At 47.2% G+C, this 12,184-nt stretch overlaps 1 protein-coding gene across 2 annotated transcripts in view; it reads left to right on the top strand.

Moving 5' to 3' along the window:
* Positions 1 to 12,184, top strand: part of cand1 (cullin-associated and neddylation-dissociated 1) — a 73,948-nt gene that overhangs the window by 28,518 nt on the left and 33,246 nt on the right. For both annotated transcript variants that reach the window (XM_055937233.1, XM_055937234.1), the window contains exons 5-7: positions 880 to 1,136; positions 3,282 to 3,387; positions 3,837 to 3,982. In XM_055937233.1, the coding sequence (XP_055793208.1) occupies positions 880 to 1,136; positions 3,282 to 3,387; positions 3,837 to 3,982 (509 nt within the window). The remainder of the gene's footprint in view (positions 1 to 879; positions 1,137 to 3,281; positions 3,388 to 3,836; positions 3,983 to 12,184) is intronic.

Below are 12,184 nucleotides of genomic sequence, written 5' to 3'. Positions count from 1 at the left end.
TGTTCTCCGCTGTCTGACCGCTGGTCTGGACCCATGTTGGTGTGTGTGTTCTCCACTGTCTGACCGCTGGTCTGGACCCAGGTAGTGTGTGTGTGTGTTCTCCACTGTCTGACCGCTGGCCTGGACCCAGGTTGGTGTGTGTGTTCTCCACTGTCTGACCGCTGGTCTGGACCCATTATACACTATAGATGTTCATTGGATTACTTTATTACAGTCAATTGAATATCTGAAGTTATTTCTGATTTCTGCCTGTAATAATTAGTTTGTGACGGGACAATATTCTGGGGTTAAATAACTGTTGCTGGATCAGAACAGTACGGGAAAATATTTGACTAGACGGGACAGGAATTATTTTTTTACTCCTGTGCCAACCTCTAGTCTCCTGGTCAACTTTCACCCTCCTGTCTTGTCTGCTTCCTCAGCTGACCAGACCCTACGTAGCTTATCACTACATAACACTACATAGTGCTAACCTCTCTCCCTTTCCTCTAACAGACAGGGGGGTCTCCTGGTCAACTTTCACCCCTCCATCCTGTCTGCTTCCTCAGCTGACCAGACCCTACGTAGCCTATCACTACATAACACTACATAGTGCTAACCTCTCTCCCTCTCCTCTAACAGACAGGGGGGTCTCCTGGTCAACTTTCACCCCTCCATCCTGTCTGCTTCCTCAGCTAACCAGACCCTACGTAGTCTATCACTACATAACACTACATAACATAGTGCTAACCTCTCCCTCTCCTCTAACAGACAGGGGGGTCTCCTGGTCAACTTTCACCCCTCCATCCTGTCTGCTTCCTCAGCTAACCAGACCCTACGTAGTCTATCACTACATAACACTACATAACATAGTGCTAACCTCTCCCTCTCTTCTAACAGACAGGGGGGTCTCCTGGTCAACTTTCACCCCTCCATCCTGTCCTGCCTACTTCCTCAGCTGACCAGCCCCCGCCTGGCGGTCAGGAAGAGGACCATCATCGCTCTGGGTCACCTGGTCATGTCCTGTGGGAACCTGGTGTTTGTGGATCTTATTGAACACCTGCTGTCAGAGTTGTCCCGTAATGACTCCATGTCCACCACACGTACCTACATCCAGTGTATCGCAGCCATCAGCAGACAGGCCGGACACAGAATCGGTGAGTTTCATGGAGACACACAGACATGGGCTAGTGATATTAGTCATGTAGATCACATATTGGAATATCTTTCTTTTTCTAGTTGAACAGTTGAAAGAGAAACACTGCAGTCATTTGTGTGAGACACAATGTCAGAACATTTTGGACCTTTTTTTAATGTTTGGAAATGTCAAACAATTTAGCCAACATTGTCAAGTTATTAACCCCTTCGTTAGGCGGCAGGTAACCTAACCATCTAACCCTAGTGGTTAGAGCGGGCTGAATTAATATGTATCAGTTGGAGCTGTTCTGTCTTCTCTCTCTTCTCTCTCTCTCTCTCTCTCTCTCGTCTCTTCTCTCTCTCTCTCTCTCTCTCTCTCTCTCTCTCTCTCTCTCTCTCTCTCGTCTCTTCTCTCTCTCTCTCTCTCTCTCTCGTCTCTTCTCTCTCTCTCTCCCGTCTCTTCTCTCTCTCTCTCTCTCTCTCTCTCTCTCTCTCTCTCCCGTCTCTCTCTCTCTCTCTCTCTTCCGTCTCTCTCTCTCTCTCTCTCTCTCTCTCTCTCTCTCTCTCTCTCTCTCTCTCTCTCTCTCTCTCTCTCTCTCTCTCTCTCTCTCTCTCTCTCTCTCTCTCTCTCTCCGTCTCTTCTCTCTCTCTCTCTCTCTCTCTCTCTCTCTCTCTCCCGTCTCTTCTCTCTCTCTCTCTCTCTCTCCCGTCTCTTCTCTCTCTCTCCCGTCTCTTCTCTCTCTCGTCTCTTCTCTCTCTCTCCCGTCTCTTCTCTCTCTCTCTGTTTCTCTGTCTCTCATTCTCTCTTCTCTCTCTCTCTCTCTCCCGTCTCTTCTCTCTCTCTCCCGTCTCTTCTCTCTCTCTCTCTCTCCAGTCTCTTCTCTCTCTCTCTCTCTCTCTCTCTCCCGTCTCTTCTCTCTCTCTCTCTCCCGTCTCTTCTCTCTCTCTCTCTCCCGTCTCTTCTCTCTCTCTCTCTCCCGTCTCTCTCTCTCTCTCTCTCTCTCGTCTCTTCTCTCTCTCTCTCTCGTCTCTTCTCTCTCTCTCTCTCGTCTCTTCTCTCTCTCTCTCGTCTCTTCTCTCTCTCTCCCGTATCTTCTCTCTCTCTCCCGTCTCTCTCTCTCTCTCTGTCTCTCTCTGTTTCTCTGTCTCTCTGTCTCTCTTCTCTCTCTCTCTCTCTCTCCCGTCTCTTCTCTCTCTCTCTCTCTCTCTCCCGTCTCTTCTCTCTCTCTCCCGTCTCTTCTCTCTCTCTCCCGTCTCTTCTCTCTCTCTGTCTCTCTCTGTTTCTCTGTCTCTCTGTCTCTCTTCTCTCTCTCCCGTCACTTCTCTCTCCTAGGTTTTATCGACAGCCAGACTTCAGCCAAGTCCACCTGGGAACACCTTTTAGATTTCAATTAGGCTAGATGTGTTTGTTTTAGCTATTGTACTTAGTCGAGCCCACGGCTCCTTGGGGAGCCTAGGCAATTGAAGTATTTTATAATTTTCTAGGTGAAATAATATATTAGACTATTTCTTTTCCATCAGACTTCTTTTTAAAATAACCCCGAAGGAAGTCATTGTCTCCTTGATGTTTGAGAGAAGCCATTACTCCTGGTCAAGGACGTGGAGGGACGTGAAAGTTTGTGACATGAGACGGGAGACTCTCCTCTTTCTGTCCTTATTTACCTGTCAATCTGTCACTTTCTCCTCTCTCTGGAAGAGTGGAGGAGGGAGAGTGTTCTGGAGTGTGGAGGGAAACGGAGAGAGGAGTCATTGAGGCTAGCTCCTCTTTTTCTCCCACCCCATCAACCAATCACACGCTGTGTTTGATGAGCCAGAGACGGCAGTGATTAAGATGCGGTAGATTACTTCAGTGAAGAGCAGCACTCCAAAACTATTTCTCCCCCCGGTCTCTCTCCATATCCTGCCATCCCCTGTTTTAATTAACTTCTCTTGTCATCTTGAAAGAGCTCGCTCTACAATTTTGCTAAAACCACAAAAGCCTTTATCTAGCTGTAACTTGTAATTTGCTTTTCTCAGTGAGTTCTGGGCCTTTTTTTTTTAATTCGGGAGGCTTGCTTCCCTTCATGTCACATTTAGATGAAAGAATATGAAGTTGTTACTAATAGATTGACGGCTAACATTCAGTTTGAATGGAATTATTAACGTGTGTGTCCGCGTGTCCTCAGGTGAGTACTTGGAGAAGATCATTCCTCTGGTGGTGAAGTTCTGTAACATAGACGATGACGAGCTGAGAGAATACTGCATCCAGGCCTTCGAGTCCTTCGTCAGGAGGTGAGAGACACATGTCTTATTTTAAACGGCTTCAGAGGTCGGGAGGGGGTTTTGTTTTTTATGTTCAGAGAAACACAGAACGACAGAAAAAATGAATCCCAGAATTCTCAGTGAACTGGGTAGTTTATTCACGTTCACCCTGAAGTGTTTGGACCTGCGTTGTGATTGGATACTCTAGTCTCGCTTCTCGTCGACGTTTAGCCTCCCACTGTTTCTGTGATTAGAAACCCTTTCATCCGTTCTATCTTGTGCCTTTTATGGATTACATCAAACAAGTGTTTGGGAGGGAGAGAGGGACAACTAGTGTTGGGAGATTACTGTGGTGCTGTCTATCCTCCCAGATTACCATGAGGAGAAGAAAGGCTGAGAGATGGGAGTCTTTATTAGTGGAAACTAAAGGGAACTCAACCATGAAGGACTTTTCAATCTCTCTCTCTCTCTCTCTCCAGGTGTCCAAAGGAGGTTTATCCACATGTGGGCACCGTCATCAGCATCTGTCTGAAGTATTTGACCTACGACCCCAACTATAACTACGATGACGAGGATGAAGATGAGAATGCCATGGATGCTGACGGAGCAGATGAAGACTATCAAGGTAAACACTCTCTCTCACACACACACACACAAAGACTCAAGGTACTGCGAGAGCTCATGGTCATTCAACCTCACGTTTATTTATCCAGGTTAGTCTCCTTCAGATTATCAAGTAGTCTTTGGTGGTATACCGTATTTGTAAATAGTCACAGGATAGTTTTTTTCAATACCGTCAATGATTTAATTTTTAATAAATGTGTATATCTGTAGCTGCTTGTTAAGTTAATACCTCCAGTCAACTTGTTCAACGTGTTAGGAGATCAAGCAGATGGCGTCCTTCATTTCACCGGTCACATTATTTCCCGTTAGTTCCCCAGAACAGTTAACCTCTCTAGGGTACGTGGGACGGTAGCGTCCCACCTCGTCAACAGCCAGTGAAACTGCAGGGCGCCAAATTCAAAACAACAGAAATCCCATAATTAAAATTCCTCAAACATACATGTATTTTACGCCATTTTAAAGATACACTTGTTGTAAATCCAGCCACAGTGTTCGATGTTCAAAAAGGCTTTACGACGAAAGCAAACCAAACAATTATGTTAGGTCTGTACCTAGTCACAGAAAACACAGCCATTTTTCCAGCCAAAGAGAGGAGTCACAAAAAGCAGAAATATAGATAAAATTAATCACTAACCTTTGATGATCTTCATCAGATGACACTCATAGGACTTCATGTTACACAATACATGTATGTTTTGTTCGGTAAAGTTCATATTTATATCCAAAAATCTGAGTTTACATTGGCGCATTATGTTCAGTAATATTTTACCTCCAAAACATCTGGTGATTTTGGAGAGAGCCACATCAATTTACAGGAATAGTCATCATAAATGTTGATGAAAATACAAGTGTTATACATGGAATTTTAGATCCACTTTACGGAAAAAGCAAACCATAAAATAACCTGAGTACGGCGCTCAGACTACAAATCAACCCAAAGAGATATCGCCATGTTGGAGTCAACAGAAGTCAGAAATAGCATTATAAATATTCACTTACCTTTGATGATCTTCATCAGAATGCACTCTCAGGAATCCCAGTTCCACAATAAATGTTTGTTTTGTTCGATAATGTCCATTTATGTCCAAATTCCTCCTTGTTGTTCGCGTGTTCAGTACACAATCTAAACTCACGACGCGCGTGCAAGTCCAGCGGAAAGTACAGACGAAAAGTCCAAGATGTTATATTACAGTCCGTAGAAAAATGTTAAACGAAGTATAGAATCAATCTTTGGATGTTTTTAACATAAATCTTCAATAATGTCCCAGCCGGAGAATTCCTTTGTCTTCAGAAATGCAATGGAACTCAAGCTAACTCTCACATGAACGCGCATGGTCAGCTCGTGGCACTCTGGGAGAGACCTTACTCAATCTTTCATTCGCCCCCACTTCACAGTAGAAGCATCAAACAAGGTTCTAAAGACTGTTGACATCTGGTGGAAGCCTTAGGAAGTGCAACATGACCCCATTTCCACTATCTTGGATAAGCAGAGTTGAAAACCTACAAACCTCAGATTTCCCACTTCCTGGTTGGATTTTTTTCTCAGGTTTTTGCCTGCCATATGAGTTCTGTTATACTCACAGACATCATTCAAACTGTTTTAGAAACTTCAGACTGTTTTCTATCCAAATCTACTAATAATATGCACATATTAGCAACTGGGACTGAGTAGCAAGCAGTTTACTCTGGACATGCTTTTCATCCGGACGTGAAAATGCTGCCCCCTATCCATAACAAGTTAAGAAGAGAAACATATAGGACTCTTCACCACTCAGGAGAGACCTATAGGACTTGTCTCTTCGGGGCTTAGGTTTCTGTTTAGATATCTGCCTCAGTGAGAGAAGTTAGAACTAGCCTATCTATTAAATGGTCTTCCAAATGTGTCTTCCATTTTCAGGAGTCTTACTGTGCAGAATAACCCCCAGTTGTAAGTCCCCACTGCACTGACACTGTTAGTGTGTCGTTTGTTGCTATGACTGTAAGAGCTCAGCCAGAAAGACAATCTGTTGCTTGGCCACGCATGAGCACTGTGAAATAAACATAGAATAATGCTAGTAAATATTGAAGGCAGCCAGCCAGCCTCCCTCTGTCTCTCTCCTTCCTTGTTATGAGACTGAATGTTATTATCTACAGGCTGAATGGACGACTGCTACTGGAGCGGGTAATGCTAGCTGCTTTCAGCAGACCTCCAGTCATTACTTCTACTACAACTGATAGAGATGGCTCTCTGTCCTTGTCATCACTAGCAGTGTGTGAGGACTGAGGACCAGACAGGCTTTTGTGTTGTCACTTTGTTGAAGCTTTCGCCTGAGTCTTCCCCTGTAACACGGTTCCTCCCAGGCGGGTGCATCTTATACTGTGTTGCTGAGTCTCTCCTCTCCCTCCTCTTCCTCCTCTCCCTCTTCCTCCTCTCCCTCCTCTCTGTCCCCTTCCTCCTCTCCTCCCTCCTCTCTGTCTCCTTCCTCCTCGACTCGACTCTGGTTGTCATGTCTCTCCACCAATCATAATGTGTGCTCCCAGAATGCTGAAGTATTTCATTTATAAAATGGGTCTTGACAACAACGGGTGTTTTGTGGCGCCTGCAGTGTTGCTCGTATCTTCCTCAGCACTATGCGTTAGCACAGTTTGCCAGTCATCCATAAATCAAATTCCTACCTATTCCTATTGGCTGGTTCCTTTAATAATTCATGGTTCTGACTGACTGACTGTGTGTAGCTAGCTTGTAAACAGGCCCAGGGCAGCACAGTGCTGGGACTAGCCTCCTAGTCTACCAGCCCCAGGGCAGCACAGTGCTGGGACTAGCCTCCTAGTCTACCAGGCTCAGGGCAGCACAGTGCTGGGACTAGCCTCCTAGTCTACCAGGCCCAGGGCAGCACAGTGCTGGGACTAGCCTCCTAGTCTACCAGGGCAGCACAGTGCTGGGACTAGCCTCCTAGTCTACCAGGGCAGCACAGTGCTGGGACTAGCCTCCTAGTCTACCAGGGCAGCACAGTGCTGGGACTAGCCTCCTAGTCTACCAGGGCAGCACAGTGCTGGGACTAGCCTCCTAGTCTACCAGGGCAGCACAGTGCTGGGACTAGCCTCCTAGTCTACTAGGGCAGCACAGTGCTGGGACTAGCCTCCTAGTCTACCAGGGCAGCACAGTGCTGGGACTAGCCTCCTAGTCTACTAGGGCAGCACAGTGCTGGGACTAGCCTCCTAGTCTACTAGGGCAGCACAGTGCTGGGACTAGCCTCCTAGTCTACTAGGGCAGCACAGTGCTGGGACTAGCCTCCTAGTCTACTAGGGCAGCACAGTGCTGGGACTAGCCTCCTAGTCTACTAGGGCAGCACAGTGCTGGGACTAGCCTCCTAGTCTACTAGGGCAGCACAGTGCTGGGACTAGCCTCCTAGTCTACTAGGGCAGCACAGTGCTGGGACTAGCCTCCTAGTCTACTAGGGCAGCACAGTGCTGGGACTAGCCTCCTAGTGTACTAGGGCAGCACAGTGCTGGGACTAGCCTCCTAGTGTACCAGGGCAGCACAGTGCTGGGACTAGCCTCCTAGTCTACCAGGGCAGCACAGTGCTGGGACTAGCCTCCTAGTCTACCAGGGCAGCACAGTGCTGGGACTAGCCTCCTAGTCTACCAGGCCCAGGGCAGCACAGTGCTGGGACTAGCCTCCTAGTCTACCAGGGCAGCACAGCACAGTGCTGGGACTAGCCTCCTAGTCTACCAGGGCAGCACAGTGCTGGGACTAGCCTCCTAGTCTACTAGGGCAGCACAGTGCTGGGACTAGCCTCCTAGTCTACCAGGCCCAGGGCAGCACAGTGCTGGTACTAGCCTCCTAGTCTACCAGGGCAGGACAGTGCTGGGACTAGCCTCCTAGTCTACCAGGGCAGCACAGTGCTGGGACTAGCCTCCTAGTCTACCAGGGCAGCACAGTGCTGGGACTAGCCTCCTAGTCTACCAGGGCAGCACAGTGCTGGGACTAGCCTCCTAGTCTACCAGGGCAGCACAGTGCTGGGACTAGCCTCCTAGTCTACCAGGGCAGCACAGTGCTGGGACTAGCCTCCTAATCTACCAGGGCAGCACAGTGCTGGGACTAGCCTCCTAGTCTACTAGGGCAGCACAGTGCGGGGACTAGCCTCCTAGTCTACCAGGCCCAGGGCAGCACAGTGCTGGGACTAGCCTCCTAGTCTACCAGGGCAGGACAGTGCTGGGACTAGCCTCCTAGTCTACCAGGGCAGCACAGTGCTGGGACTAGCCTCCTAGTCTACCAGGGCAGGACAGTGCTGGGACTAGCCTCCTAGTCTACCAGGGCAGCACAGTGCTGGGACTAGCCTCCTAGTCTACCAGGGCAGCACAGTGCTGGGACTAGCCTCCTAGTCTACCAGGGCAGCACAGTGCTGGGACTAGCCTCCTAGTCTACCAGGGCAGCACAGTGCTGGGACTAGCCTCCTAGTCTATGATGATTGATGAGTGTATCTCTGTCAAACTTCACAGGTCAAATCTTATTGGAAGGATTTGAGGTTAGGCAGTGATCATGTCTTGACCTGGAACAACCATGTGATGACAGTATTGTTTGTGGTGGTCAGGTGGTCGCTCTAGACTAGTAGATGTGCTGTGTGTAACCTGTGTTTGTGGTAGTCAGGTGGTCGCTCTAGACTAGTAGATGTGATGACAGTATTGTTTGTGGTGGTCAGGTGGTCGCTCTAGACTAGTAGATGTGCTGTGTGTAACCTGTGTTTGTGGTAGTCAGGTGGTCGCTCTAGACTAGTAGATGTGATGACAGTATTGTTTGTGGTGGTCAGGTGGTCGCTCTAGACTAGTAGATGTGCTGTGTGTAACCTGTGTTTGTGGTAGTCAGGTGGTCGCTCTAGACTAGTAGATGTGATGACAGTATTGTTTGTGGTGGTCAGGTGGTCGCTCTAGACTAGTAGATGTGATGACAGTATTGTTTGTGGTGGTCAGGTGGTCGCTCTAGACTAGTAGATGTGATGACAGTATTGTTTGTGGTGGTCAGGTGGTCGCTCTAGACTAGTAGATGTGATGACAGTATTGTTTGTGGTGGTCAGGTGGTCGCTCTAGACTAGTAGATGTGATGACAGTATTGTTTGTGGTGGTCAGGTGGTCGCTCTAGACTAGTAGATGTGCTGACAGTATTGTTTGTGGTGGTCAGGTGGTCGCTCTAGACTAGTAGATGTGCTGACAGTATTGTTTGTGGTGGTCAGGTGGTCGCTCTAGACTAGTAGATGTGATGACAGTATTGTTTGTGGTGATCAGGTGGTCGCTCTAGACTAGTAGATGTGATGACAGTATTGTTTGTGGTGGTCAGGTGGTCGCTCTAGACTAGTAGATGTGATGACAGTATTGTTTGTGGTGGTCAGGTGGTCGCTCTAGACTAGTAGATGTGATGACAGTATTGTTTGTGGTGGTCAGGTGGTCGCTCTAGACTAGTAGATGTGATGACAGTATTGTTTGTGGTGGTCAGGTGGTCGCTCTAGACTAGTAGATGTGATGACAGTATTGTTTGTGGTGGTCAGGTGGTCGCTCTAGACTAGTAGATGTGATGACAGTATTGTTTGTGGTAGTCAGGTGGTCGCTCTAGACTAGTAGATGTGATGACAGTATTGTTTGTGGTAGTCAGGTGGTCGCTCTAGACTAGTAGATGTGATGACAGTATTGTTTGTGGTAGTCAGGTGGTCGCTCTAGACTAGTAGATGTGATGACAGTATTGTTTGTGGTAGTCAGGTGGTCGCTCTAGACTAGTAGATGTGATGACAGTATTGTTTGTGGTAGTCAGGTGGTCGCTCTAGACTAGTAGATGTGATGACAGTATTGTTTGTGGTAGTCAGGTGGTCGCTCTAGACTAGTAGATGTGATGACAGTATTGTTTGTGGTAGTCAGGTGGTCGCTCTAGACTAGTAGATGTGATGACAGTATTGTTTGTGGTGGTCAGGTGGTCGCTCTAGACTAGTAGATGTGATGACAGTATTGTTTGTGGTAGTCAGGTGGTCGCTCTAGACTAGTAGATGTGATGACAGTATTGTTTGTGGTAGTCAGGTGGTCGCTCTAGACTAGTAGATGTGATGACAGTATTGTTTGTGGTAGTCAGGTGGTCGCTCTAGACTAGTAGATGTGCTGACAGTATTGTTTGTGGTAGTCAGGTGGTCGCTCTAGACTAGTAGATGTGATGACAGTATTGTTTGTGGTAGTCAGGTGGTCGCTCTAGACTAGTAGATGTGATGACAGTATTGTTTGTGGTAGTCAGGTGGTCGCTCTAGACTAGTAGATGTGATGACAGTATTGTTTGTGGTAGTCAGGTGGTCGCTCTAGACTAGTAGATGTGATGACAGTATTGTTTGTGGTGGTCAGGTGGTCGCTCTAGACTAGTAGATGTGATGACAGTATTGTTTGTGGTGGTCAGGTGGTCGCTCTAGACTAGTAGATGTGATGACAGTATTGTTTGTGGTAGTCAGGTGGTCGCTCTAGACTAGTAGATGTGATGACAGTATTGTTTGTGGTAGTCAGGTGGTCGCTCTAGACTAGTAGATGTGCTGTGTGTAACCTGTGTTTGTGGTAGTCAGGTGGTCGCTCTAGACTAGTAGATGTGATGACAGTATTGTTTGTGGTGGTCGCTCTAGACTAGTAGATGTGATGACAGTATTGTTTGTGGTGGTCAGGTGGTCGCTCTAGACTAGTAGATGTGATGACAGTATTGTTTGTGGTGGTCAGGTGGTCGCTCTAGACTAGTAGATGTGATGACAGTATTGTTTGTGGTAGTCAGGTGGTCGCTCTAGACTAGTAGATGTGATGACAGTATTGTTTGTGGTAGTCAGGTGGTCGCTCTAGACTAGTAGATGTGATGACAGTATTGTTTGTGGTGGTCAGGTGGTCGCTCTAGACTAGTAGATGTGATGACAGTATTGTGTGTGGTGGTCAGGTGGTCGCTTTAGACTAGTAGATGTGATGACAGTATTGTTTGTGGTAGTCAGGTGGTCGCTCTAGACTAGTAGATGTGATGACAGTATTGTTTGTGGTGGTCAGGTGGTCGCTCTAGACTAGTAGATGTGCTGACAGTATTGTTTGTGGTAGTCAGGTGGTCGCTCTAGACTAGTAGATGTGATGACAGTATTGTTTGTGGTAGTCAGGTGGTCGCTCTAGACTAGTAGATGTGATGACAGTATTGTTTGTGGTAGTCAGGTGGTCGCTCTAGACTAGTAGATGTGATGACAGTATTGTTTGTGGTAGTCAGGTGGTCGCTCTAGACTAGTAGATGTGCTGTGTGTAACCTGTGTTTGTGGTAGTCAGGTGGTCGCTCTAGACTAGTAGATGTGATGACAGTATTGTTTGTGGTAGTCAGGTGGTCGCTCTAGACTAGTAGATGTGATGACAGTATTGTTTGTGGTAGTCAGGTGGTCGCTCTAGACTAGTAGATGTGATGACAGTATTGTTTGTGGTAGTCAGGTGGTCGCTCTAGACTAGTAGATGTGATGACAGTATTGTTTGTGGTAGTCAGGTGGTCGCTCTAGACTAGTAGATGTGATGACAGTATTGTTTGTGGTGGTCAGGTGGTCGCTCTAGACTAGTAGATGTGATGACAGTATTGTTTGTGGTGGTCAGGTGGTCGCTCTAGACTAGTAGATGTGATGACAGTATTGTTTGTGGTGGTCAGGTGGTCGCTCTAGACTAGTAGATGTGATGACAGTATTGTTTGTGGTGGTCAGGTGGTCGCTCTAGACTAGTAGATGTGATGACAGTATTGTTTGTGGTGGTCAGGTGGTCGCTCTAGACTAGTAGATGTGATGACAGTATTGTTTGTGGTGGTCAGGTGGTCGCTCTAGACTAGTAGATGTGATGACAGTATTGTTTGTGGTGGTCAGGTGGTCGCTCTAGACTAGTAGATGTGATGACAGTATTGTTTGTGGTAGTCAGGTGGTCGCTCTAGACTAGTAGATGTGATGACAGTATTGTTTGTGGTGGTCAGGTGGTCGCTCTAGACTAGTAGATGTGATGACAGTATTGTTTGTGGTAGTCAGGTGGTCGCTCTAGACTAGTAGATGTGATGACAGTATTGTTTGTGGTGGTCAGGTGGTCGCTCTAGACTAGTAGATGTGATGACAGTATTGTTTGTGGTGGTCAGGTGGTCGCTCTAGACTAGTAGATGTGATGACAGTATTGTTTGTGGTAGTCAGGTGGTCGCTCTAGACTAGTAGATGTGATG

Source organism: Salvelinus fontinalis, chromosome 11 (genome assembly GCF_029448725.1).
Source record: "Salvelinus fontinalis isolate EN_2023a chromosome 11, ASM2944872v1, whole genome shotgun sequence".
In the NCBI taxonomy this organism is placed as follows: domain Eukaryota; kingdom Metazoa; phylum Chordata; class Actinopteri; order Salmoniformes; family Salmonidae; genus Salvelinus; species Salvelinus fontinalis.
Note: the sequence above shows the minus strand (reverse complement) of the source record. Positions and strands in the feature narration are given on the sequence as shown.